Source organism: Salmo salar, chromosome 09 (genome assembly GCF_965601325.2).
Source record: "Salmo salar chromosome 09, fSalSal1, whole genome shotgun sequence".
NCBI lineage: Eukaryota > Metazoa > Chordata > Actinopteri > Salmoniformes > Salmonidae > Salmo > Salmo salar.
The window spans coordinates 34,841,181-34,869,085 of record NC_138299.1 but is presented as its reverse complement, the minus strand read 5'-3'; the positions used below and the strand labels follow the sequence as shown (position 1 = coordinate 34,869,085).

The 27,905-nt window shown below is 40.7% G+C and overlaps 2 protein-coding genes across 4 annotated transcripts in view; both read right to left on the bottom strand.

Moving 5' to 3' along the window:
• The window catches only part of LOC106611243 (F-box only protein 34), a 34,628-nt gene extending 22,013 nt beyond the window's left edge, over positions 1–12,615 (bottom strand). Inside the window, exon 1 of one of the 2 annotated variants that reach the window (XM_014211241.3) lies at positions 12,272–12,615. The gene's annotated coding sequence lies outside the window, so the exon portion shown is untranslated. The other variant, XM_014211243.3, reaches the window with a different exon arrangement.
• Positions 12,616–15,007: 2,392 nt separating this feature from the next.
• leg3 (Galectin-3) lies at positions 15,008–26,546 on the bottom strand. Of its 2 annotated transcripts, NM_001140833.1 has the most exons (6): positions 26,492–26,546; positions 24,207–24,217; positions 17,325–17,720; positions 17,025–17,113; positions 15,873–16,041; positions 15,010–15,519 (listed from the first exon to the last, which is right to left on the bottom strand). In NM_001140833.1, exons 2-6 carry the CDS (start codon positions 24,210–24,212, stop codon positions 15,364–15,366), a joined length of 816 nt encoding a protein of 271 aa, NP_001134305.1. In that variant the 5' UTR covers positions 24,213–24,217; positions 26,492–26,546; the 3' UTR covers positions 15,010–15,363. The 2 variants fall into 2 exon arrangements, with proteins under 2 accessions (XP_014066689.2, NP_001134305.1); XM_014211214.3 differs by lacking the exon at positions 26,492–26,546 and having other exon boundaries at positions 15,008–15,519; positions 24,207–24,352.
• Positions 26,547–27,905: the final 1,359 nt, after the last annotated feature.

Below are 27,905 nucleotides of genomic sequence, written 5' to 3'. Positions count from 1 at the left end.
TATTCGAACTCAATCAGCATGACAGGGTGATCTCCAGCCTTGTCCTCGTCAACACTCACACCTGTGTTAACGAGAAAAAAATCACTGACATGATGTCAGCTGGTCCTTTTGTGGCAGGGCTAAAATGCAGTGGAAATGTTTTTTGGGGATTCAGTTCATTTGCATGGCAAAGAGGGTCTTTGCAATTCATCTGATCACTCTTCATATCATTCTGGAGTATATGCAAATTGCCATCATACAAACTGAGGCAGCAGGCTGAAGATTCATATTTTTGTCATTCAAAACTTTTGGCCACGACTGTACAGTGCAGGCCTACTATTATTGAGAAAACATTAATATGACCTCATTTTCAGTCAGACACACAGAATCCCTCACGGTGCACAGACGAACAATTCAGGACAAAGGGTGGGAGCTAGGGTTGCAAAATTCCGCAAACTTTCAATAAAATCCCAGTTGGAGGATTCCCAGAATCAGGGGGGGAATAAGCTAACCTTTTACAATCTCCATCAGATGACACTCCTAGGACATTATGTTAGACAATGCATGCATTTTTAGTTCTATCAAGTTCATATTTATATCCAAAAACAGCGTTTTACTATGGCATTGATGTTGAGGAAATCGTTTCCCTCCAATAACCGGCAGTCAAGTCAGCGTCACAAATTAAATAATTAAAATTAGAAAACATTGGTAAAATATTATATTGTCATTTAAAGAATTATAGATTTACATCTCTTGAACTCAATCAACTTGCCAGATTTAAAAATAACCTTACTGGGAAATCACACTTTGCAATAATCTGAGCACTGCGCCCAGAAAAATACGCGTTGCGATACAGACTAGACGTCATGTTGGGGAGATCTAAAATCGAAAATACTATGTAAATAATCCATTACCTTTGATTCTCTTCATCAGATGTCACTTCCAGGTATCACAGGTCCATAACGAATGTAGTTTTGTTCAAAAAAGCTCATCATTTATGTCCAAAAATCTCCGTCTCGTTAGCACATGATGTAAGCCAGCCGGACTTCTCGTCATGAACGAGGGGAAAAAATATATTTCCGTTCGTTCAAACATGTCAAACGTTGTATAGCATAAATCATTAGGGCCTTTTTTAACCAGAACATGAATAATATTCAAGGTGGACGAATGCATACTCTTTTATAACGTATTGGAACGAGGGTACCCAACATGAACTCGCGCGCCAGGTGTCTAATGGGACATCATCGTTCCATGGCTCTTGTTCGGTCAGATCTCCCTCCAGAAGACTCAAAACACTTTGTAAAGGCTGGTGACATCTAGTGGAAGCAATAGGAAGTGCCAAAATATTCCTAAGCCCCTGTGTTTTTCAATGGGATAGGTTTAAAGTCAATACAACACATCAGGTATCCACTTCCTGTCAGAAAATGTCTCAGGGTTTTGCCTGCCAAATGAGTTCTGTTATACTCACAGACACCATTCAAACAGTTTTAGAAACTTTAGAGTGTTTTCTATCCATATATAATAAGTATATGCATATTGTAGTTACTGGGTAGGATTAGTAACCAGATTAAATCGGGTACATTTTTTTTATCCAGACGTGCAAATGCTGCCCCCTAGACCCAACAGGTTAAGAATTATAGATACAGACCTCCTCTATGCACTCGATATGTCCGATTTTAAAATAGCTTTTTGGTGAAAGCACATTTTGCAATATTCTAAGTACATAGCCCAGGCATCACGGGCTCGCTATTTAGACACCCGGCAAGTTTAGCACTCACCATAATCATATTTACTATTATAAAAGTTTGATTACCTTTTGTTGTCTTCGTCAGAATGCACACCCAGGACTGCAACTTCAATAACAAATGTTGGTTTGGTCCAAAATAATCCATCGTTATATCCGAATAGCGGCGTTTTGTTCGTGCGTTCCAGACACTATCCGAAATGGTAAAGAAGTGTCGCGCGCATGGCGCAATTCGTGACAATAAAATTCTAAATATTCCATTACCGTACTTCGAAGCATGTCAACCGCTGTTTAAAATCAATTTTTACGTCATTTTTCTCGTAGAAAAGCAACAATATTCCGACAGGGAATCTCCTTTTCGGCAAACAGAGGAAAAAAAATCACAAAGGCGGGGGCGGTCGGGTCACGCGCATAAGCCCAGAGTCCCTTGATCGGCCACTTGAGAAAGGCGATAATGTGTTTCAGCCTGGGGCTGGAATGACGACATTCTGTTTTTTCCCGGGCTCTGAGCGCCTATGGACGACGTGGGAAGTGTCACGTTAGAGCAGAGATCCTTAGTAAAAGATAGAGATGGAAAAGAAGTTCAAGAAATGGTCAGACAGGCCACTTCCTGTAAAGGAATCTCTCAGGTTTTGACCTGCCATTTGAGTTCTGTTATACTCACAGACACCATTCAAACGGTTTTAGAAACTTTAGGGTGTTTTCTATCCATATGTAATAAGTATATGCATATTCTAGTTACTGAGTAGGAGTGGTAACCAGATTAAATCGGGTATGTTTTTTATCCAGCCGTGTCAATACTGCCCCCTAGCCCTAACAGGTTAAATACCTGCAGTCAACTTGTGCTATACGTTAGGAGATAAAGCAGATTGTGTCCATTTCACCGTCACATTTTACATTATGAAGCTTACCTTAGTTCCCCAGAACAGTTGAGCCAGTCACGTGTTTGTAAATATCACAACGGGAGAAAGCGGGAGCTGGTAAATCCATAGTGTTCTATATGTATCAGCAGTCTGTTTTGCTGCACACATGTGATGAAGTTACACTTGTATGCAATTCGCTACTAAATGTTTGCCATTAGATACACTACATGACCAAAAGTATGTGGACACCTGCTCGTCAAACATTCATTCCAAAATCATGGCCATTAATATGGAGTTGGCCCACCTTAGCTGCTATAACAGCCTCCACTCTTCTGGGAAGGCTTTCCACTAGATGTTGGAACATTGCTGCAGGGACTTGCTTCTACTCAGACCTCACTTTGTGCACGGCGGCATTGTCATGCTGAAACAGGAAAGGGCCTTCCTCAAACTCTTGCCATAAAGTTGGAAGCACAGACTCGTCTAGAATGTCATTGTATGCTGTAGTGTTAAGATTTCCCTTCAGTGGAACTAAGGGGCCTAGCCCAAACCATGAAAAACATCCCCAGATCATTATTCCCCCTCCACCCAACTTTACAGTTCGCACTATGCATTGGGGCAGGTAGCCTTCTCCTGGCATCCGCCAAACCCAGATTTGTCAGACGTACTGCCAGATAGTGAAATGGGATTCATCACTCCAGAGAACTGCTCTATAGTCCAATGGCAGCAAGCCGACGCTTGGCATTGTGAATGGTGATCCTAGGCTTGTGTGCGGCTGCTCAGCTATGGAAACCCATTTCATGAAGCTCCTGATGAACAGTTATTGTGCTGACGTTGCTTCCAGAGGCAGTTTGGAACTTGGTCGTCAGTGTTGCAACCAACGACAGAATTTTTTACACACTACAACACTCGGCGGTCCCATTCTGTGAGCTTGTGTGGCCTACCACGTCGCAGATGAGCCGTTGTAGCTCCTAGACATTTCCACAGTTGACTGGAGCAGCTATAGCCTGGCTGAAATTTGACAAACTAACTTGTTGGAAAGGTGGCATCCTATGACGGTGCCACATTGAAAGTCGCAGAGCTCTTCAGTAAGGCCATTCTACTGCCAATGTTTGTCTATGGAGATTGCATGGCAGTGTGCTCTATTTTAATACACCGGTCAGCAACGGGTGTGGCTGAAATAGCCGAACCCACTCATTTGAAGGTGTGTCCACATACTTTTGTATTACATACTGTATCTTATAATGGTGTTTCTGTTAGAGCTCTTGAGTTCTGTACAGTTGCCATTTTTTCCCTGTGCTTCTTACTAGTGTTTTTCCCCTCCTCCGTTCTCCTCCCCTCTGCTCAAGGTACACATACTACTCTACCTTCAGAAAGCATGTGTCACAACTTTGTTAATTTGCACAATTTCTCTCGTTCACTTTAGTTTGTAAATGTCCACACTCACCAAAAATTACATTTGGTAACTACTAGCTATATTTGTATAACTTTAGGAGCTGGATTTGCAAATAGTTTGTTTTCGCTTGTTAGCATTTAGCTAACAGCGTCTGATTTCATTATTAGTTTGTGCCAATTTTGTTAGCATTTGGTATTTTCTTGTATGCTATGCCGGAAAGTAATACCGTAAATCCTGAGATGAGAGAAGGATGGCATCTGGATACCACCCAAGCCTATGTGGGAGGAGTTGGATTTTTGGAGTAGCGGACATCTTTTGGTAACATGATATCCTCGCCGGTCCCATTAGCAAGGGGGCGGGGGGAATAGCTTGCTGGCAGCCTGGCTAAAAACATTGCAAGCTAGCTAGCCTTTTTAGCTTGCCACATCTCCATGTGAAATAAATCTGATTTATAATTTTTTTTTAAAGATATGCCCTGTCAAATATACTTATTTTCACAGTTTGATATGCTGCTTGTGTGTTCATTCCCATAGCAGCTAAAAATAGAACATGTTTGGTCAGAGAAAAAGCCACATGACTAGCTAGTTGGCTACAGCAGGTTCAAACATTTCACAATAGCCTGTAATCACTAGTTATTACTTCTTAACAAAATAGACTTTGGGGTTCTCTTGTTGTCTTCTCATTTGTGGTGAAAGCAAAAGAAGAGTCTCAGTCTTCCCTTGCTAGCAAGTTGACTAAACACTGCAAGCTAGCTAGCCCTTTAGCTTCTTACATCGCCATGTGAAATAATCAGATTTATAATTAAATATGCCCTAGCAAATATTCTTATACTTGCCAGTGTAAACCACAACATTATCCTAATTTAATATGCTGCTTCAATGTATTCGCTCCCATATCAGCTAAAAATATAATGTCATCCTTTTTAGGCACAGAGAAAAAAAAGCACATGGCTATCTGTTTTAGCCTAAAGTAACATTATCACCTCAAAATAATATTTGGGAGGATTCTATAAGGCTAAAATGTTGTTTGGTTTATTATTTGAACAGTCGCTGAGACTCAAGGGTAGAAGAAAATGGCGTCAAATGCCGGAGCGTATTTTTTGTGACACAAAAATGACATTGCGCTGTCTGTCCAGTCTACATATTCTCTGTAGATGCTTTAAGGAGACTTTTCTGACCAGGATCCAATTGACAGCCCAACTAGCCAAATCTAAAACTGACCCTTACATCAAGCTAACATTAACCAAATCTAACCCAATTTTAACCAATTTGGAAATGAAATATAGGTTTGCACATCAGCCATGTAGCCCTTCCCATAAATGCATGGCTGCCCTCTCCTTTCATAAGGCACTTCCTTCACCTGAACCTACTGGGGTTTTCCATACAAATACAATAGCACTTTAAAACACACCCGGGAAGAGGGGTGCGGCTGCCTGACTGCCTGTAATTCGTATACAAAGCTATTTCCATACCCAAGCACTTGTGGACGAGCGCTGTTGAAATACCCTTTGAGGCGATTTTCTAATCTAGTGGTGTACAGGACAGTACATCCAAAACACTAACACATCTAGCCCCAACTATAAATCAGTAAGCGACCAGAGAGAAAGCAGCTTTAGTTTAATATATTTGGACCACTAACAAATCAGTGCTTTCCTGCTCTTAGTATCAATCTATCATAACCAAAACACCTCGTAAAGAAAGAAGTTCAAACAACATTTCACTGCTCGTGACTCCATTGAATAGAGAGAGCATCCTGATCACTAACTGACCAGTAACAGTTGTGCAATAGCCTGGATGGAACACATAACAGATCAAGCACAGAGACATCCATCCATGATACTCTCAACATTCCACATTCAAATGCTGTGCAGCACACTAACTCAGTAACACAAGTGCTGTCCTGTCAGAAGAGTAACATGGCACACAAGACCTTTGATTTGGGGGTTCTCTCTCATAGCAGCATGAGTATGTCATAGCATATAGACTCAGAAATACCTCAAGACTTCAGCTGGCAACAACCCATTAACTTAACCAATTGTTGATCAGTTGCTACATGTTAGCTTTATTGGCCCAGGCCCCAGCTATCAGCTCGGTAAGGTCAATCTAAAAATAGGGAAATATTAGGTAAGCCAACACACAATTTGACTACTGTAAATCAGATCTCTCCTCAAAAGCTCAAACAAAAATATCCATATTTTTTATGATTTGGCTTCTCAACATACAGTAGATTTCTATTTCAATGTCAATGCTCTAGTTACACATGCAGCCTATCAATAACACCATTGCAGGCATACATATGCCCAAACAGAGGACCTCTTACCTAACAGGTCTTGAATTCCACACCTCTACTAAGAAGTTCACAGCGATTCAGTAATTACTTCAGGAGGGCCTGTGAAGGGCCTATGAGTAGCTAGCTTTCCACAGCCTAAAGTGTCTGTGTATTCCCTCCATTGCCAAGCACAAGGCTTCAGCTCTGACACCTTACCACCAGACCAGGTATGGCAACAGCCTCGTCTATCTCACCCTGCCCATTGGATAGAAACTCATCAGGGGAATGGGAAACACATGCTGCCGAGGTACAGGCAGAGGATACGGACATGACCTACGCTACAAGACAGAGCAAACCAGTTGCGTTACGTCAAGACTGGGCAACTTCATTTTTTTTCCCCTACTGAGAAACTGGATATAGGCTATCAACACCTTGTACAAACAACAACCATCCCAGTTTCTTTTGGCTTAGTGAATTCCTTCCTATCTAGCCCTTTGAGACAGTCACACACCATCTAATCATTCACAGGTCTATGCTATAGCCTTTCTTGTACTACAGTAATCTGGAAGCCCACCATACAGTTGGTCTGTCTGTATGTCTTTGTTGCAATTGTGTAGCCTAATCTCAAAGCATGTTTCAAACTTTTCAGTCACACACCATTCAGTTCTACTTACACTGAGCTTTTCTTTATTACAGTAGCATACACAGACAGCCATACAGTGTTTCTGTATGTCCCAAAACACAGGCATTCTCTGCCATGTCTTTGTGGCAATTGTGTAGCCTAACATCAAAGCAGCATGCCTCCAACTTTAGCATTGACCCAAATGAATCAGTGTGAAAAAGACCAATGTTGGAATGCACTGAGGGACAATGAGCATGTAGGAAACGTGCTTCACAGCACAAGGCAAACACACTGGATGCTGTATGAGCATTCAACAGGCCAGGCTGAATATAACATGTAAAAGGGACAAGCAAGGTGACAATTCAAACAGCTTAAGACAACCTATCGTTTGTACTACAAAATGTGGCTTTCAATTGTTGTTTACAAGTAGTATGGCCAAGAAGTAGAAAACAAACACCTCAGCTTTTCTCAAGTTCTCAAGGGTGAATTATTGGGGCTCAGGCAGGTGGAAGGCTGAGAGCAAAGACAAGCCAACGCAGAGCGAGAGAGAAAGCAGTGGGAACAGAACAGGACAGGACTAAAAGCCACGTATCTAAAAAAACAAAAAGGCTTGTCACAACCTGTTACACTCGCAGGTCTGGCCCTCCTCACCCACTCCAATCAACAGCTTGTTTTGTCAGGTAGGAAAAACAGTTGAACACAGGGCTCTAAATAGAATAGTAGCACTGGTGCTCCCAACTTAAAAGATCAAATTTTGCAGCACCAGAAAATATTGAGATCCAGCCTTTATTTGGCCTATGCATTTTATCTACTGTTGAAGCACATGTGCCCTAGAAACTATGGAACACTGTAAAGACTGTTCACTATACAAGCTAAAATGCCAATACCAGTCATTGAAATTACAAAGTAATTTGTGGAATATTACGGTGTTACATTGTGTAAAAGCACAGTTTCCTGTTGAGATGCATTACAAAAAAAATTGTACACTGTCTCTTTATGAACATCAAGTTTGTGTGTGAAGACATGCAAATCTGTCATTCATTCACTGCTATGATCATTGATCTCATGAAGTTATCCCTTTACCATTCTTTCGATGCTCCCAAATGTTTAGACTGGTAAAGTTAACAGGTTGTTAAGCAAGCTAGCTAATGAGGTAACATGAGGTGTCAGCGGGCCGCGACATGGTTTATGAATGTAAAACGCGGCATGCCAATGGAGATGCATCCAGCTGCAGCGCCAATGTGCAATAGAAGGAGAAAAAAACGTAGTGCTGGTAACGGCTGAATAGTTTGGGTTAGAGATAATCCGTTTTCTCTGTAGTAATGGTGCAACCACCAGAGTCACGAATCTGCGTCTTAGAGACTATTTGCACTGAATCGCCACACATTCAACCCTCACACACTACCACCCAGCACAGCTGGTGTTCTACTATATCTATCCATCTATTCAACTGACCTAGACACTACCCACAATACAGTCATACTTATAGCACATTAATTATCCATTCTGTATATCCTATTGTTCATTAACTATACTGCATATCCTATTGTTTACATACCAGGCTATTACTAGGCATACTAACTCTTCCTTTAATTATTTTTTTATTTGACTTTACTATTGTTATATTGATTATTGTACTGCAATTCTGAGGTAGCTAGCGCACAAGCATTTAGCTGCAGTTTTTATACCTGCTGTAATCTGGACGTGACAAATAAAATGTTTGATTACAACAATTAAATGGCTGATTTTTCTTCTAGGTGCACTCGTGCTCCTAAATTAAAATTCCAAGTCGCAAAGCAAAATATTTAGGAGCATATGCAACCAAAATGCCCGCACTTTAGAGACCTGGTTGAACACGTCTTTCTCATGCTACGCGAGTCTTAATAGAGTGAACAAAGATGTTTTTGACACTGAGCTGTCCAGTTGTCAGGGTGCCTTGGTGGGACGGATAGGCAAATTCACCCCACCAGGTGGTAAAGGAAATTTCAGACACCACTAAAAGGGGTTCTCATCATTTGTTCATAAAAAAAGGTAGGTCGCAAGGCCTGGGCTTGACAAAAAGAGATTCACCAAATGTGCACACAAATGTCTAAGCTACATGGCAACTGTTGCTCAATGCCCCCAAAAAGTATATGGATACAAGCCATGAACATTTCTGTCGATCTTTATTGACAACGCTGAGTGCTTGTTTTCATGATGTATTGTAGAGTCCAGGGTTCAACGTAAACTTCTCTCACTGTCCTGAACGGAATCGTAACTGGCCCAGATATTGGGGTCATACAGAGCCTATTGGCATGCTTTCTCTCTATATTCAGCTTGTAATATGTTACATTTGGTTATTATGGTAAGTATTAAAAAGCTGTTTAATATCAATTAACAATGTGAGACAGTCTACTCTTTAGAACTGCTTTGTATTAATTTCATACATTTGTTTGTATAATAGCCGGTCATTTTAAGATATCAATTTTTTAAATCTTAAAATAGAACGTTGCCCCAAGACAGCTGCTTCTCAAAAAAGATATGGATCTGGGTACAGTAGGCTATCCAAGACGAATGCTAGGCAACTTATTGTAGATTTATTGTGCTTTAACCACCAAACATATTGATCAAATACAAATAGCATTACTTTTCCACGTGCTGTCTTGTCTTCAAATGGTTTTCAATGGCAGACTGCAACAGAGCAGGTAAATGTTGAACTGGAATGCAAATTTTGCAGGAAAGTTAGTGGCCCTGTTGGGTCAGTGACTGACAAGATCCACTGGACCAACACGTTTTTACTGGCCGTAGGCCAGCGGGCCATTGTTAATGTCAGATCCTGGAGTCAAACTATTTCTCCCAGTTAAGTAAGATCGTAAAAGCATCATTGCACAATTTGGGCCTAGGCCTACACGTGAGATGATTGTTAGCCAATTAATCCATCAGAACCCCTTAACTAAGAGAGAAAACACACCAGACCGACAAATGATTAAATGCAGAGGGTGACCATCCTATCCCCTCTGACCACAGAATATTGGCTGTCATTTCCCAACGATTCTACATGTTGAATCTGTATCTTTTGTTGAAACCCAGCAAGCAGGTGATCTACTTCACACAGCTGACAATCATCATGGGGGCATGTACTGTCCATAAAGTCTTACAGTAGTTGGGAGGTGTTCAATATTAAAATCAATGGAGACAACATCCACCCATAAACATCTGCTTCAGTTCCATGGGAGTGCCAAAATCTTCTGACTGTACAATTAAATCAACCACTCAATACCATAAGTGGATCAGGCACTTAGCCTAGTGTATCAGCACAAACCACTACCAACAAAATGAGAAACAGCCTAACATTGATTAGAAACACTTTGGAGAACTAGTAAGTTGAATAGAGTGCCACCATATGAATACGTAGCAAGAAAAAGACTAAACAGATGCGCAACTCTGGCATTTTATTATACAACAAGCACAACTTACGATATCGTTAAAGAAAAATCCCATGGCATAAACAGACCCATGGAATCCATCAGCGCCTCTCACAGACAATTGACTTGTTAATCACAGGCCAGGTCTAAGTACAAAGTGTGGGCTAAACGTATATTTGCAAGACAAACAGTATGTGCATGCAGTGTGCAATAACCTTCAGCACCTCACAACATGCAGCGGTTTACTTCCTCAAAAACATGCCATTTTAAGCCAATCACTGTTTAATGGGAAGTGATTAACTTAATGTTGCACTCCAGTCTCCTCACTTCATTTAACACCTGATTAACCTAACAAGACATGTCTCAATAGCTGGTCCAGACATGTCAACATAGCACAAGTGGAACTTTTACTGCTTTTCAACAGTAAAAGTTAAAAATCACTGGAGGAGGTCTTTAAGCACAACCAAAATCAAGGTTCTTCACTCCTATTAAGATGGGACATTAAAGGTAGTCAGTGATATGACATTGATGCACAAAGTAAACAGCACAGTGGGCCCATTTCAGCAAAAACTAGCAAGGCTAAACTTCTGCTGTTTTAGTCCCGTGGCTACCACATTGTAAGAGCATGATGTAAATCCATGCACAGATACCATGTGTGACTGAAAGAAGTCTTGCTCATTGCAATATCTGCAGTGATGCTCGTACTACGTCATTTAGCTGACCTTTAATGATGCCCATCATTTAAGCTAACACACTCAGGGAGGTTCTATGGCTATGGCATCTACAATCAAGATGGAAGTAATCCAAGACAAAAGTAAGGAGAGGTTGTTTTACACTTTGGACAAAGCTGAGAGTCCTCTTCAATCAGTAAAGACAAGGACCACTTTAAATTAACAATCATGTTTTGTAAATGCACAGCTAAGTGTTGAATGCAACTATTTTGTTTCAGGGCTAAGGGATCTGCAAGGAGGTTTCTGGGACTGCGTGTCTGGTCAAGGAAAGGGACTGCTCCAAGTCCCATCCATCTCTGATTTTCTCATTGTATGCGCCTAGTTTATAGTTCATCCAAAGGGCAGGCAATAATTTACTATTATACATATCAGAGCACCTAACGTTAATAATTGGATTATCCATGTTAATAAATTCATAATTAGGAAAGTAGTTAGCGAAACAGTTAACACCGCTACACAAAACTATTCATACACAACGTAGCCACTTGGTAAGATTGCTAGCTTTTAGATAAGTGACAATGTATTCACACATTGCACTATTTAGATTTAGTAACGACCATGCGTGTTGTTATCGTGTCAATACGATAACAAACGTGTGAGCTTGTTGTGTTATGCCGAAGCGCTAGCGTAGTCAGCTAGTTTGCTAAACTACTGTGGGGGAAAAAAGTTGCCAGTGACAACGACATTGTTACCTACATAGTTAATTTATAGTTTAAATTAGCTCGTTACATTTCAGCAAAACGAGATTGTAACGTTGATAAACGTTTGTTCGATTTGAAAAGGCCTTATCCACCCATGCAGCTAAGGTTTGAGAATAGTCAAGGTACTAGCAGTTAGTTATGTGGCGTAACGTTAATGCTAGGTGCACGCTAACACATTCCGTACAAAATAAGTCCATAACGTTAACTAGCTAACGCTGGTTAACTTTGTGTGGCCAAATAGTTAACTAATCAATTACCTTATCAGATTCAAATGAATTGCAGTGCAATCTAAGCGAGTGTTTAAACGGACCCATCACAGTCCTTCTCCACTCCACCCACCTCGACTTTCCAGGCACGTTAACGTTATTAGCTAGCTAACGTTAGCATTGCTAATGGCTAGTTAGTTACACAACTTTTTTTTTTTTTTTTTTTAACTTGTGGGGTTGGCAGAATGTCAACTCAGCTTAACAATATTAGCTAGAATGTGTTTAATTAATGTAGTTAACTACTTAACTGTACACACATATAGAGGAATACCAAAGCAAAGGCAAAACGTTCAAACTGACCTGTGCCGCTGCGAAAACTCGGAAATGATGAGGTCTCCAATCCCCTGCCTTACTAGGAGCACTTGCTGGGCAAAGCAGCGCCGTGTTCGGTGTTCAGCAGTGACCTTACAATAAATGATAACCGCATCTATAATTATACGGTCTTCATAACTGTCATATAAGCAGTAAAATCGTTATCATTTTCGTCCGTATTTGATGCTACGCTCTTGCTAACAATCCCATACTAGCTAGTCGTTTTGCAAAAGATATTCGCGAGCGAGCGACGTCCCCTGCTTGATATTATAGCGCTCAGCGTTCTGACGTGCTTGCATCTTCAACAATGATGATGAACGTGTCCGCAAAACTACCACGCACGCGCAGAATCATTGCGTCAAAGACAACACTGTACTCGGTGAATTGAACTAAGATTGATCATTTATATAGGTGTTTTACATTTTCGGAATAGGCTTACTTGGAGGGGGGTGTAAGGGACAATATATGAAATGTTTAAAATAGATTAAAGCGTTATTAGGTGAACCAGTCCCCATGGTTTACGGGTGACCAAAATTATAGGTGACCAAACGGGTGACACAAATGATATTATATTACTATAAGAGTTCTGAAATCCCTATTACAAGCCATACCATAAACCAGGTGCAAAAGCGATTTGAGAACAATTCAAAGTTCCAACCTTTATGAAGTTCACAGCAGTTTATATGTAGGCATAGAAAAGTCATTGAATAATGAATCTCTTCTGTCTTCAGTTTCCATCGAGATTCAGTCCGTAGTCGGTTTCCATCATTAAAAATGAATCACTGACCTGACGTCAGGATACTAAGGTGTCTTTTGTTTATCCCAAATTACACCCTATTACCCTTTGGTGCACTACTTTTGACAAGGACCTACAGTATAGGAGTCTGATTAAAATAAGTGCTATATAGGGAATAGGGTGTTATTTGGGATGTAACCCTTGTTTCCCGCCTTAGGTCACAATAGCCACAACACAGAATAGTGTCAGTCAGCTAAGCATGTGCCAGCCTCTTTTAGTAGCCTACTGTAGAGAGAGAGGAATGTGATCTCTGTCAGTGTCCCCCCCCCCCCCATAGCTTTAAACCATCTTCATAGTTGATCATTGAATCATATACCAGAGGTAAGGTGCTGACTGTTATCTTAAAGACATACAAGCTTTGAACTATTTTAAGAGACAGGTTTCCTGTGTTGGTGACCCATATTCATGGTTCTGTGTTTTTGCTAGTGGAAGCCTTGTTGTATCTCAACCAAGTACCACAAAATAATAGGTACCATGGAGCTCCGTGTATTATCGTACACTATAGTATTGTAAACATGTGCACCACATCTGGCTGGCCACACCTGACCTTCTCCCCATGGCCCCTCTGTCTGTTCCTGTCTACCTGACACACAAACTTACACACACACTCTCTTAGAAGAAAGGGTTCCAAAAGGCTTCTTCGGCTGTCCCCATAGATGAACCCTTTTTGGTTCCAGGTATAACCAGTTTTGGTTCCAGGGTTCTACATGGAACCCAAAAGAGCGCTACCTGGAACCAAAAAGGGTTCTGAAAAGGGTTTTCCTATGGGGACATCCAAATAACCCTTTTTGGTTCTAGATAGCACCTTTTTTTCTAAGAGTGTGTACACACACCTTCCTATCTGCCCTGTCTACCTGTTATCAGTTATTGCTGGGGAAGTAATTATCAGGAGGAGACATGGTCTGGCTGGTAGATTATAGACAACAGCCAGAGGCATGCCGGGCTGGGGTGAAAAAGTTTATCATGTGTCTACATGCATCTTGTCAGTCTCATCTTGTGAGCTTAATAGTGCGATGGGCTCATTGCTGTGGGTTGGTGGAGGGCAGTGAGGGCTGTAAATGTAATAAATTTGTGAACATGGATTGAGAGGGCTGTTATGTGAGAGTAGCTGTAACAAGAGTTTGATTTACGTGTTCGTCCACATTGTGATGTAACTTATTGCTTAAGAACATAATGGAGAAAAACACATTTGATGATAGACAGCAGCAGCTCTAAAATAGCAGTTCACTTCTTTTAAAGGGACTTCAAACAATTTAATCAGGAGAGTAATCGAATATAAATATAAATTAAATGATAGTATTGAGAGGTATCTCTGTGGTGTAAGTCTCCTCATAGTCCTCATATTTAGTTTAGTGGTTACCAGTGAAAAGATTCCATGTTGATTCAGTCAATGTGGTCTTTGTGTAAATAAAGTCACATTTGCTTAATTTGAGATATCATTGTCAACTGTAATATCACTCACAGATATTGACACTCTCCTCCCTGAATAAACATGTTAAGTGCTGACGGCTGGTAATGGAAATAAGATAATCACTGCTTATGGAAACACTACAGAAAGATAGTGCATGACATCATTACATTACCAACAAGTGAACTTGCTCATGATTGCAGGGTTAAGGAGAAAGAGCTTTGAAAATACAGTATGTTTACAGACATGGTTCTTCATTCACTAATGCAAAGTAATAATAGCCTATATGTTAAGTGGTAATATGCATTGGTGTTTTCAAATTCATCTACTACTGGGTGGTATAGGTAGCCAAGGTAATGTTTATTTTGCCACAGCAAATACTAGGCTTGTTGTGGTTCTAAAACATTCGACAGTCTCAACTGTGCCACCTAGTGGGAAAGGTTATATAACAATAACTCAAAACATACTGAACATCACCCTGTATCTGGAGGAAGAGATATCAGTCAATGAAAAAATATGCTTGAGTCTAACATTGGATTTTTATTGGATATAGGTGGTTTACATTAAAATGTATGTACCTATTCAGACTTAAAACCAATGAATTTGTGAGTTAAAGTTGTTGACTTTTTCCTCTTATTAAAGACTAAGAAAATATATTTTTCCACTTGAGTATTTCCACACAGAGAATATACCAGCTTAGTAGAAGTACAGAATATGATGGTAGTACTACTGGGTTAAAGCTTGAGACTCAAGCTACTGTATGTTTCTGTTGAAAACCAATGATGGAAGGTCACTGGAACCATAAAAATAGAACCTGAGGGACTTTGGATATTCTGGTCATTCTATTTCTATGGCTGAAACCAACCCTGCTAGATCTTATAGTTTGTCAATCTCCACAGACGTGAGGGTGACATCATTATAGATGCCCAGGTGTTTGATGGAGTGGATGTCACGGATGCGGTGTTTGAACTCCAGGATGTGTGAGCTGTTCACTGCCACCTTGAACTCACTGTTAGTGCACATGATCTTCATCTGGAAAAACACAGGACCACAAAGTCATTATTATGCAAAATCAAAGAATATGTTAAGATATGACTGAATATATTGATTGTAAACATGATCTATTGATCATGAATACCATTTTAATTTGTTTGACATTATTTAATTACCATAAAAATCATACAGCTCAAAATATCTTAAGATGAATACAGGAGAGTCTAAAAATATCTTCCAAATGGCACCCTAATCCCTTTTTAGTGCACTACTTTTGACCAAAGCATGTTCTGTTCAAAAGTAGTAGGGGGGTGCCATTTGGGACCCCAGCCATCATGGTTTTAAAACTCTGATTGGTTGACATGAAGTAAACCAGAAGATAGATTCCTCACCTCGAAGGGCTGGCCCTGAATGAAGGGGAAGTGATTGTGCTCTCTCTCCTCTTTGCCCCATGTATTGCCTATCTGACTGTTCCGCACAATCGTTTTCTTTCCCTGGTCATTAAAGCGTGGGTTGACGTGCATGGCAATGTCATTCCCTTTGGTTAGATTGATGGTGAACCTACAGGGAGATAATAGCAGTGTTCATACCAACTCCTTGTCACTCATTTTCTTTTCAAACTATTTGTTCGGCTTGACAATGAGCAATGGAGTTTCAAGAGCACAAACATATTTGGGACGAAGCTAATAACATAGTGGTCAACCTTGGATTTTGTGCCATTTACATCATCAATGTGTTTAACTAGTAGTGTCGATTACAAGTCAGACAACAGCATTATGTTTTGTGATGAATGTGTGTGTTCTATGAGCCACATGCTCAACAGCACTCTTTCCATGGTGATGTGTGAGCTTTTTGAGTTTGTGGCCATAGTTACTGTAGGCCTACTCTTGACTTTAAAGTGATTGGTATTATCTGGTATTGAATTCATCACAGATCATTTGTTCTATTCTCACCCTTTGTCCTTACATTAGTTAAATTGTATTCAGTTGAGGATTGGAAATAATGATGTCAAGATGCTCTATTGGGATTACTGTCTGCCAACCTCCTTCAAAAGGGGCCTCATTGATTTACATTTGACAGTAATCTAGATTTGTTAACTACCCAGAGCTTGATTATCTAGATCCTCTCGTCTAACTTCTATTAGTCTCTGTTTACATCCTGAGATGGATACTTATGCATCACACACTTTGAAGAACAAAGGAACAACCGTTTGTATTTGATAAGACTTTAGTCCTTATTAGATTGAGAGTAGCAGTAGAAGTAGCCAGGTCCCAGATCTGTTTGTGCCATCATGCCAACTCCTTGTCATCCTATACATGATATTTGGCATGACAAGTGGCAAGGAGTGGTATGATGGCACAAACAGACTAGTACTTAGGTTATGGTATAAGAAGTTTGCAGGCAACATATCAAGGAAAGGCATGCCTACTGCTGGCTACAAGACTGAAATAACTGAGCAACATTAAGAATCAAAGTGTGGAAATAGCTACAATGTAGATCCCCACAATTTACCATGGAAACTATATTTTGCTGTGAATACTGACATTTTGGCATTTTGGTTAATTGTCCCACGAATTGTGATGAGCATCTTGTCGTAGCATCCATTTGGCAGGTTCAGGTCATATGGCATTTTCTGTTGGGGAAATAAAATGGGTTTGTTGAAAACAGCAAATAAAAACAGCCAAAACCAGTTGAATGTCATTAGGACAGGCTTAGAACAATGTCTGAGTAGAGGTCTTGAGGACTAATCTGTCACAAAGATAGTTCTGAACCATGCAGATCCTTGCTCATGGTTTTTCAAACCGTCATAACCAACATCCTCAGGTTTGAATGTCTTCTCTTACCAGTGAACTTTGTTGTGGAGCAGTTGGTTGGGCAGGGCCTGGACCGGGGCTTGGGCTTGGCCATCCGGGTCCAGTAGGTTGGCTAATCTGTCCTGGCTGCCCTGGCCATGTTGGCTGACTGGGCTGTCCCCCACCTGGTTGTCCGGGCCAGGTTGGCTGGCTAGGCTGCCCCCCTCCTGGTTGTCCGGGCCATGATGGTTGGGAAGGGTTTGGTTGTTGTCCAGGCCACATGGGGGCGGGCTGGCCTGGTTGCTGCTGACCAGGCCAAGTCGGTTGACCACCAGGCTGTCCTGGCCATGTTGGCTGGTTGGGTTGCCCACCAGGCCACACGCCCCCACTACTCTGCTGGTTGTTCTGGCTTGGCCAGCCCGGTTCACCACCCAGAGCATCTGAAAGCTGTAGGGGAAGAGGGGAAGCAGAGCGGGGTGAGAGAGGGGAAGCAGAGCGGGGTGAGAGAGGGGAAGCAGAGCGGGGTGGGAGAGGGGAAGCAGAGCGGGTGAGAGAGGGGAAGCAGAGCGGGGTGAGAGAGGGGAAGCAGAGCGGGGTGGGAGAGGGGAAGCAGAGCGGGGTGGGAGAGGGGAAGCAGAGCGGGGTGGGAGAGGGGAAGCAGAGCGGGGTGGGAGAGGGGAAGCAGAGCGGGGTGGGAGAGGGGAAGCAGAGCGGGGTGGGAGAGGGGAAGCAGAGCGGGTGAGAGAGGGGAAGCAGAGCGGGGTGAGAGAGAGGATTGGTAATGCGCACAAGTGGATGTCTCTCCTTGCTTAATTTTTCTCACAGGACCCAGCTAGCACATAATGTTCTGAGAACCATTTGTTTCTTAGAGCTTGGTGAGAGCGTGGAGTCCTATGGTTATTTTGCATGCAACCTACCCACAACTTTCTGGGAATGGTGCAGGATAGTGGTTTGGCTTTGGAACATTCAAGGAACTTGACAAAATAACAATTTTCTTGGTATTTCATTACTTTAACAAACTGTGTCTTAAAAGTTCAAACATGGTTACCTTTCATTTCAATTTTGGTCATGTTCTAGGAACGTTCAACTGGTTTGACATTAGTCCATATTAAGCTCACTTGGACTGAAGATGTCTCATAATTTTTTTGGAAGGTCTATGTCCCTAGAGTTGGAAAATGTGTGATAGCAGTGCAGCGATCATGCCAGTCGGTATAAGATAGAACGTTGCAGCCCGCCCACCTGTGGGGAAAACAATCTGTGGTTACCCCATTGACTCACAGCAAAAACTAACATTTTTCAAGCGCAATTTTCTTGTTATCTGCTTGTTTTAGTCAATTACAAAACTACATTTAAGAAAAGTACATCACTTTTCAACATTGCCTGCTCGCAACGGTTTTCTCACTACTTAGAAAAACGTAATATTGTAGGACTTCCCTCATGCCCCTTTTCATGATGCTGCTAACCACGTGAGTGAGTGCTAGCTACCGACTGGAACATTAAGCTGGCAAGACCAACAACACAAAACAGACTACACAGCTACAAGTAGGTTTTACCTGAGATTAAATGTTTTCCACACACAGAGTAGCTACACGTAGCCTACATGGACACCGGGTCCCCACATTTCCCACGCGGAATAGCCTGAAGCCACAGGGCTCTTCTCGCAGGCTCTATTTCCCTACAGTTTCATTGACGCTTAGGTCGGAATTTTTTACCTGGTTAACGAGCAGTTTTTTGGCATGTTTTATTATTTCTGTATAACAAAAAATTAACAATGAAGTTGGCTCTTTTACAATGGGAAAGAATGTTTGTATTCCCCAATTTGTGGGCGTGGTCGAGGGGAATTCCTTCTTACGACATGAATAACGACTCGGTATTGCTGAGTGTTATCACTCTTTATTTCATCCCTCCATCCCATTCATTTTTTCCCCATAGGGATTTTACCCTGACAAACAATGTCATACAACAAGTTATTGCTCACTTATACACGTCAATTATATTATATAATTCTAAATTTGCTTACAAACAATGTCATACAACAACTTATTGCTCACTTATACACGTCAATTATAGAACAATGTTGCAGCCCGCCCACCTGTGTGTATAAGTGAGCAATAACTTGTTGTATGACATTGTTTGTAAGCTTTCCAATTACACACACACATACATACATACATACATACATACATACATACATACATACATACATACATACATACATACATACATACATACATACATACATACATACATACAAACATGTGTGTGTGTGTAATTGGAAAGCTTAGATTCACAGCTATCCTGCAGACAATTTCAAAATGTTCAGGTCAACAGAACTTTGACTTCTATGTTAGATATCAAATGTACCTTTATAAATGGCTTTAAAAAGGGAAAGCATGATACATTTAAAACTTTGACAAGTGATTCGGAAAGGTAAGGAAATTAGCTTTCAATTATATATATATATATAATATAACCAACTTTGAAATGACCAGCTACAACTATTGTAAAAAATATATATAAATAAAAAATCCCATATGTGCCATTGACATTAGAATGTTGAAAGCTTAGCCATAGAATTCCATGTAATTGGACAGCTATGTTTTTGTATTCTAACTTTGATAAGAGGCAGCAAATTGCACACACACAGCTAGGCCTGGTTATTTAAAAAATATTTGTAGATACAGGCCCTTCAGAGAATTCACACATTAACCCCACAGAAGCCTTTTTCGAATATTGCCACACCTGTTTGAAATGTAATTGTAGTAACACCAGAAATATCTTAAAATGTTCATAGTGATGTAGAATGCACAACCACATGACAGGTGTGCCAGATATACAGATGTTAAATTATTCACAGAATTGTGTTAAGAATGTGCCCAAAAAGGTGGCTACTTTGAAGAATCTTAAATATAAAATATAGTTTGATTTGTTTAACACCTTTTTGTTTACTACATGATTCCATATGTGTTATTTAATAGTTTGTCTTCACTATTATTCTACAATGTAGAAAATAGTAAAAATAAAGAGTAGGTGTGTCCAAACTTTAGACTTGTACTGTATATTGAGGCAAACATTAGACGGTACCCTATTGGCAAAATAGAACTCAATTGATTGAACATTAACATTTCTTCAATATGATTTACATTGACAGTGAATTCGGAAAGTATTCAGACCCCTTCACCTTTTCAAAATGTTTGTTACGTTACAGCCTTATTCTAAAAATGTATTAATCTACACACAATATCCCATAATGACAAAGTGAAAACAGGTTTTTATAAATGTTTGCAAAATGATATATTAAAAAAGGATGACCTTATTTACATAAAAGTATTCAGACCCTTTGCTATGAGGCTCGCAATAGAGTTCAGGTGCATCCTGTTTCCATTGATCATCCTTGCTGTTTCTACAACTTTATTGGAGTCCACCTATGATAAATTCAATTCATTGGACATGATTTGGAAAGGCACTCACCTGTCTATATAAAAGGTCCCACAGTTGACAGTGCATGTCAGAGCAAAAACCAAACCATGAGGTTGAAGGAATTGTCCGTAGACCTCCAAGAAAGGATTGTGTCGAGGCACAGATCTGACGAAGGTTACCAAAAAATGTCGGCAGCAATGAAGGTCCACAAGAACAGTGGCCTCCATTCTTTATTTCATTTATTATTTATTTATTGTACTTTAACCCTTTTTCTCCCCAATTGGTAGTTACAGTCTTGTCCCATCGCTGCTACTCCTGTACGGACTTGGGAGAGGTGAAGGTCGATTGTCATGTGTCCTCCGAAACACGGCCCTGCCAAGCCGCACTGCTTCTTGACCCACTGCTCGCCTAACCTGGAAGCCAGCCGCACCAATGTGTCGGAGGAAACACTGTACAACTGGCGACCAAAGTTAGCGTGCATGCGCCCCGCCCGCCACAAGGAGTTGATAGAGCGCGATGGCATAAGGCCATCCTGGCCGTCCAAACCCTCCCCGAACGATGCTGGGCCAATCGTGCACCGCTCTGACACTGCCTGGGATCGAACATGGGTTTGTAGTGACACCTCTAGCACTGCGGCCTCCATCATTCTTAAATGGAAGAAGTTTGGAACCACCAAGACTCTTCCTAGAGCTAGCCGCCCAGCCAAACTGAGCAATTGGGGGAGAAGGGCCTTGGTCAGGGAGGTGACCAAGAACCCGATGGTCACCCTGACAGAGCTCCAGAATTCCTCTGTTGAGATGGGAGAACCTTCCAGAAGGACAACCATCTCTGCAGCACTCCACCAATCAGGCTTTTATGGTAGAGTGTCCAGACGGAAGCCACTCCTCAATAAAAGGCATGACAGCCCGCTTGGTGTTTGCCGAAAGGCACCTAAAGGACTCTCAGACTATGAGAAACATTATTCTCTGGTCTGATGAAACCAAGATTGAACTCTTTGGCCTGAATTCCAAGTGTCACATCTGGAGGAAACCTGGTACATCCCTATGGTGAAGCATGGTGGTGGCGGCATCATGCTGTAGGGATGTTTGTCAGCGGCAGGGACTGGGAGACTAGTCAGGATCGAAGCAAAGATGAATGAAGCAAAGTGCAGAGAGATCCTTGATGAAAATCTGCTCCAGAGCGCTCAGGACCTCAATATGGGGCAAAGGTTCACCTTCCAAGAGGACAACGACCCTAAGCACATAGCCAAGACAATGCATTAGTGGCTTCGGGACAATTCTCTGAATGTCCTTGAGTGGCCCAGCCAGAGCCCGGACTTGAACCCGATCGAACATCTCTGGACAGACCTGAAAATAGCTGTGCAGCGACGCTCCCCATCCAACCTGACAGAGCTTGAGAGGATCTGCTTTGAAGAATGGGAGAAATTCCCCAGATACAGGTGCGCCAAGCTTGTAGCATCATACCCAAGACTCGAGGCTGTGATCGCTGCCAAAGGTGATTCAACAAAGTACTGAGTAAAGGGACTGAATACTTATGGTACCAGTCAAAAGTTTGGACACCCCTACTCATTAAAGTGTTTTTCTTTATTTTGACTATTTTCTACATTGTAGAATAATAGTGAAGACATCAAAACTATGAAATAACACATATGGAATCATGTGTATATATTTTATATTTGAAATTCTTCAAAGTAGCCACCCTTGATGACAGCTTTGCATACGCTTGGCACTCCCTCAACCAGCTTCATGAGGAATGCTTTTCCAACAGTCTTGAAGGAGTTCCCACATATGTTGAGCACTTGTTTGCTGCTTTGCCTTCACTCTGCTGTCCAACTCATCTCAAACCATCTCAATTGGGTTGAGGTCAGGTGATTGTGGTGTGTTTTGGGTATTTATCCTGTTGAAAAACAAATGATAGTGGGGCTAAGTGCAAACCAGAAGGGATGGCGTATCGCTGTAGCATGTGGTACCCATGCTGGTTAAGTGTACCTTGAATTCGAAATATATCACTGACAGTGTCACCAGCAAAGCACCACCACACCTCCTCCATTCTTCTTTTTTTATTTAACTAGGCAAGTCAGTTAAGAACAAATTCTTATTTTCAATGAGGGCCTAGGAACAGTGGGTTAACTGCCTTGTTCAGGGGCAGAACAACAGATTTTTACCTTGTCAGCTCAGGGATTTGATCTTGCAACCTTCCGGTTACTAGTCCAACACTCTAACCGCTAGGGTACCTGCCGCCCCAGTTGGAACCACAGTCAGTAGGAACCACACATGCGGAGCTCATCCGTTCACCTACTTCGCGTCTCACAAAGACACAGAGGTTGGAACCCAAAATCTCACATGTAACGTAACAAAATGTGGAAAATTAAAGGGGTCTGAATACTTTCTGAATGCACTGTATAGGCCCGTGTAGCCTATTTATATTTCAAGGCAGTCATCTCTGCTTTCATTTGAAGCATATTTTTATCCTTCACTTGTTTGTGACAATTGCAAACACTTTGGCAACTTTGCATTTGTAGTCAACTTCGTTTTTAAGTTATCGGCGTTCACAGTCAGACAGATCAACTTCTTCATGCTATGTTTAGCTGAGATCTTCTTTGAATAAAGTGACTCGGAAGGGCAAAAAAACATCTAATAATGCACTTTGCTGTTCTGCGAGTCGTCTGAGGTAAGTAACTAGCGTTTAAGTGCAACTATAGTAACGATGGTTTTGGGAAAGAGCTGGGAGATTGAATGATGCTTCTATGAAGGTTCTAACGATGAACTTAGACTTAAGATGCCGGGCCCTGAACATTTCCGAAAATGTGTGATGGATGGCTGTGAATCTAAGCTTTCCAATGATATATGACTAAAGGGCATAAGTGAGAAATTATTTGGTGTAAACTTACGTTGTTTGTCATAGGGTAAAATTAATGGGATGGAGGAATGAAAGAAGGAGTGATAACACAGAAAGCTAAAATATTATGAGACATCGTCGGCCCATGTGAGCCCAACACCCCAAATGTTCTCAAATAGTTCAGTGAACGTTCAGTGGGAATTTCAGTACTTCAGCATAGCGTTTCCTACAGGTTTCCTTATGGTTCTATTTAAAAGTAATGTTCTCAAATTGTTCCAAGAATGTTAAGAAAATGTTGCATAAAAACCACAAGAAAACATTAGAACGTTCTCTAAAGTTATTTAAAATCATATACATTCCGTTCTCAGCATAAAAAAAACTCATTCTATCCTGTATCTTGTTAAGTGTGTTCAGGTGCGTTTGCTGCGCCCACTAATGGGCCACACCTGATCTTAACGAGTGCTTGTTTCCTTTGAAATGCATAATCTCCCTGCAATCTAAAAAGAAACGTTCCCAGAACAGGCTACATTTTTACTTCCTGAAACCAGAAACGTACGTTGCCACAACTTCCAAGGAACCAAATGTGCTAGCTGGGGAATACAGTGAGCTCTTTATTGCTTATAGTATTAAGTATTCTTGCAATTTGATAGAAATTTAGAAAAAGTGTTTACTTACATCCATTGTATCTGAAAAGGAGAGTGAAATGTTTGAGTTAAAATTATTGTATGTTTTAAATACTTCAACCATACAGGTCTTGAGAGGAAAGTATGCTCAAATGTTTATATGACAAACGTTAGCCGTAGTCTTTTCTGTGGAACCATACAGGTGAGTAATTTTTTCTGTACAGAATTATAAGAATGCATTAATGTCATAAGACTGTGTCAATCAGGGGAACACCTATCCTATCCTCACCACACCCATTTGGAATGTTCTTTCATATGCATCAGACCAGAGCTAATTTGAGTCAGGATTTTCCCTGTAGCTCAGTTGGTAGAACATGGTGTTTGCAACACATGGTGTTTGCAACGCCAGGGTTGTGGGTTTAATTCCCACGGGGGACCAGTATGAAGAAGAAACATTTTTTTATGAAATGAATGCATTCACTACTGTAAGTCGCTCTGGATAAGAGCGTCTGCTAAATGACTAAAATGTAAATGTAAATATTGGTGGAGGTAAGGTGTTTATTTCAGCAGACAAAGCCATAATACCGGTCTGACATCATTCTACCCACCTGCCCCACACACACCCTTCACTCCTCCAGGTCCATCTCCCTTTAGCAGCTCTGCAGTAGACTAAAAACTATGGGTGACAGGGCTTTCAGTTGCGCGGCTCCGCGACTGTGGAACACACTTCCAGACACTATTAGGGCTGCAGAGTCTCTGTCCTTCTTTAAGGCACAGCTCAAGACTGCTTTTCAGAAAAGCTTTCAAGGACCTCTGCTAATATTCTGGCAACACCTGTATATAACTTTGATTGTTGTCTGTGTTGTTTATATTATTATACATATCTTTTTTAAATGAATGTGCACCTTGGGTCTGAGAAAAGCACTTTACAAAGTAAAATAATTATCATTACAATAGCCTATAATATATAATAAATTATAGCCCTGAACACACACACACACACACACATACACATATATATATATATATATATATACATATATACATATACATATATGTATATATATACATATATATATATGTATATATATACATATATATATATGTATACGTATACATATATATATATGTATATATACATATATACATATACATATACATATATACATATACATATACATATATATATATATATCAAAAGTAAACTAAAAGTATTTATTCAAAATCTGCCTACTTCCTGGATTCTTTGTGTACCATGAGGCCTAACTAACAACTGTCATGATCATGAGGAGGAGGGATGATTCTCTGCTATATTTAGATTCCTAACCAGATATGTACTGACTGCTATTACTATCCTATCAAACAGAGTATAAATGTGAAAACAGAGGGGCTGTAGTAAAAGAAAAGCATTAAAAAAAAATTGCACTGGTATTTTCCGAATGGCTCTGACTTTGCTTATAACTTCTTTATTGAGGAAAGATGTACAACTGTGATACAGTATGTGGTTGTCTCTCCTAGCTATCGTAAGATGAATGCACTGACCAAGTAGCTGTGGATAGGAGCGTCTGCTTAATGACTAAAATGTAAATGTAGAAATGAAAACATGAAAGAACACAGAACAACAGCTAGGAACATAAGTTGACTTAGACTGAAAAATACTCTCCTACCTAGAGCAAACATTCAGTCATATTGCTCAGTTTTGTGGAATGTTCAGTGCCTCATGGAAACTATACACCCTTTGAAAAACGAGTTCCAAAAGGGTCCTTTGGTAGTCCCCATAGGAGAACCCTTTTTTTCCAGGTAGAACACTCACTGGAAAGGGTTTTACGTGGAACCCAAATGGGTTCTACCTTGCACAAACAAGGGTTCTTTAAAGGGTTCTCCTATGGGGACAGCCGAAGAACCGTTCTAGATAGCAAATATTTTATAAGAGTGTGGTTCACAGCACATGAATCTCAGGTATTATCTTCTGTAAAAACCTTTCCGGTCCTCACTCGTTTTGCAAGGCCACTGATCAACTTAAGCAGCAGGAATCCATTTGGGATCGTTGACATTACATTTTTAAGCGGTGTGCGCTGTGATACAGAATATATTATACTGCATATCCAGTGTGAGATACTGTATATCTAACCATCCGAAATTAAAATATCTCTTCCTGGTTATGTAATCTGCCCTCTATCTCCCTACACTGAAGCTGTCGTAAAATTCAACGTGAACCTTCCTTAGAACTAATATTAGTGTAACAATGCACAAAAACTAATTTCTACAGATTACAGTACAAGCAGCTGATACACAATACAAAGCAATGGCTGGTGTATGACCCAAATTAAGACATACCTGTTAGTAGCTCCGTTCAGTTGGCAGAGATACAGTAGACAGGGAAGGCTGTGTGTCAGGGCGTATATAAACTGGTTTCCCCCCCACACGGCCACACCTTTATTTCCCGGTCTCGCTTCTGAGACCACTCCCGCAGAGTAATTTTCCCACCAGCATTAAAAGTATGTACAACAAAATGGCGCACAACTTTCTGTGTGTTTATTTGTGAGTTTCTTTCTTAAAAAGCACAATTATGAATAATAGTAATATGAGGTTCTTACAGTTATCTGTTAAATGTTTAGTTAGGATGAGAGAAACCTTTCCACGGAAAGTTTCCATGTGTATACATGTTGCGCCTCTGGAAGGGTGTGTTTGCAGACTGTCCAAACCACAAAGGTCTAATGCGCAGCAAAAAAAACATAGTCCGTTTCTATGGTTTGTGGGTGTGGTTGGAATGCTATCAAGCATACTTTAAGGGTGCGTTGTTTGTAGAATTCAAACCCATCTCCAGTCGAAAATATACAGGTTAGAACAAGACGATTCTAATATCCCATAACGTTTTGCCTAATTGCGGAATAATTCTAAACAATGGGACCAGCAATGTGAGCGAAAATAACTGGAAGTTAATGTTAACTGTACAGAAAATTCCCCATCAAAGTGGAAAATAAACACAATCATAGTGAATTTGATCTAATTACTCAGCAAACACATAGTATAACTGTTTTACTGTCATTCTAATAATTTATCTACAGACACTTATTACTTGATTTCCTGACTGCTGGGCACTTTTTCAATGCAAATACTCTAGCATCAATGGCCCTGGGTTTGTTTTTAAACGCTTCTGCATGGACTTAAGGGTGCGTTTGTAAATTGCCTCCAGTGTGTGAGAGTGCACTCGGGGTGGTAACTACAGAGCGTTGTCAGATTGCCTGTTCATATATTAAGAGCGTTTTGCTCTAGGAGCGTTCAGAGCGCACTCTGGACGTAAGGTTGATGAGGAGTAGGGTTGATCTGAGTGTTCTGATCTCACAACGACAGTCAACCACCCAAGCTAACTGGCTGAAGTTGGCTAGCTTGCTAGCTACTTCCAGACACAAATGAGAAAACACCTCACTCTGACCATTTTACTCACCCTAGCAGAGCTGGTTATGCTGTTTTCATGTTATCTAAAGTGTCAGTGACGGTAACTGTGCTGCTGGCAACAATTTAATTACTTTTTTTGCCAACGTTTACTGACACCGGTCCTATTCAGCAGGTGATGTGCGTTAGTAAATTGATCCGTTATTTTGCGGTCTGGCACACTCAGGATACTCAAATCGGAGCAGATAGCCATAGTCAATTTACTAACTCACTATACACATCAAAACCTTGCCTTGTTAAATAAATAAAAAACATTTTGGGTTAACTTGTTTGAACTCCAAGCACAGATAGAAAT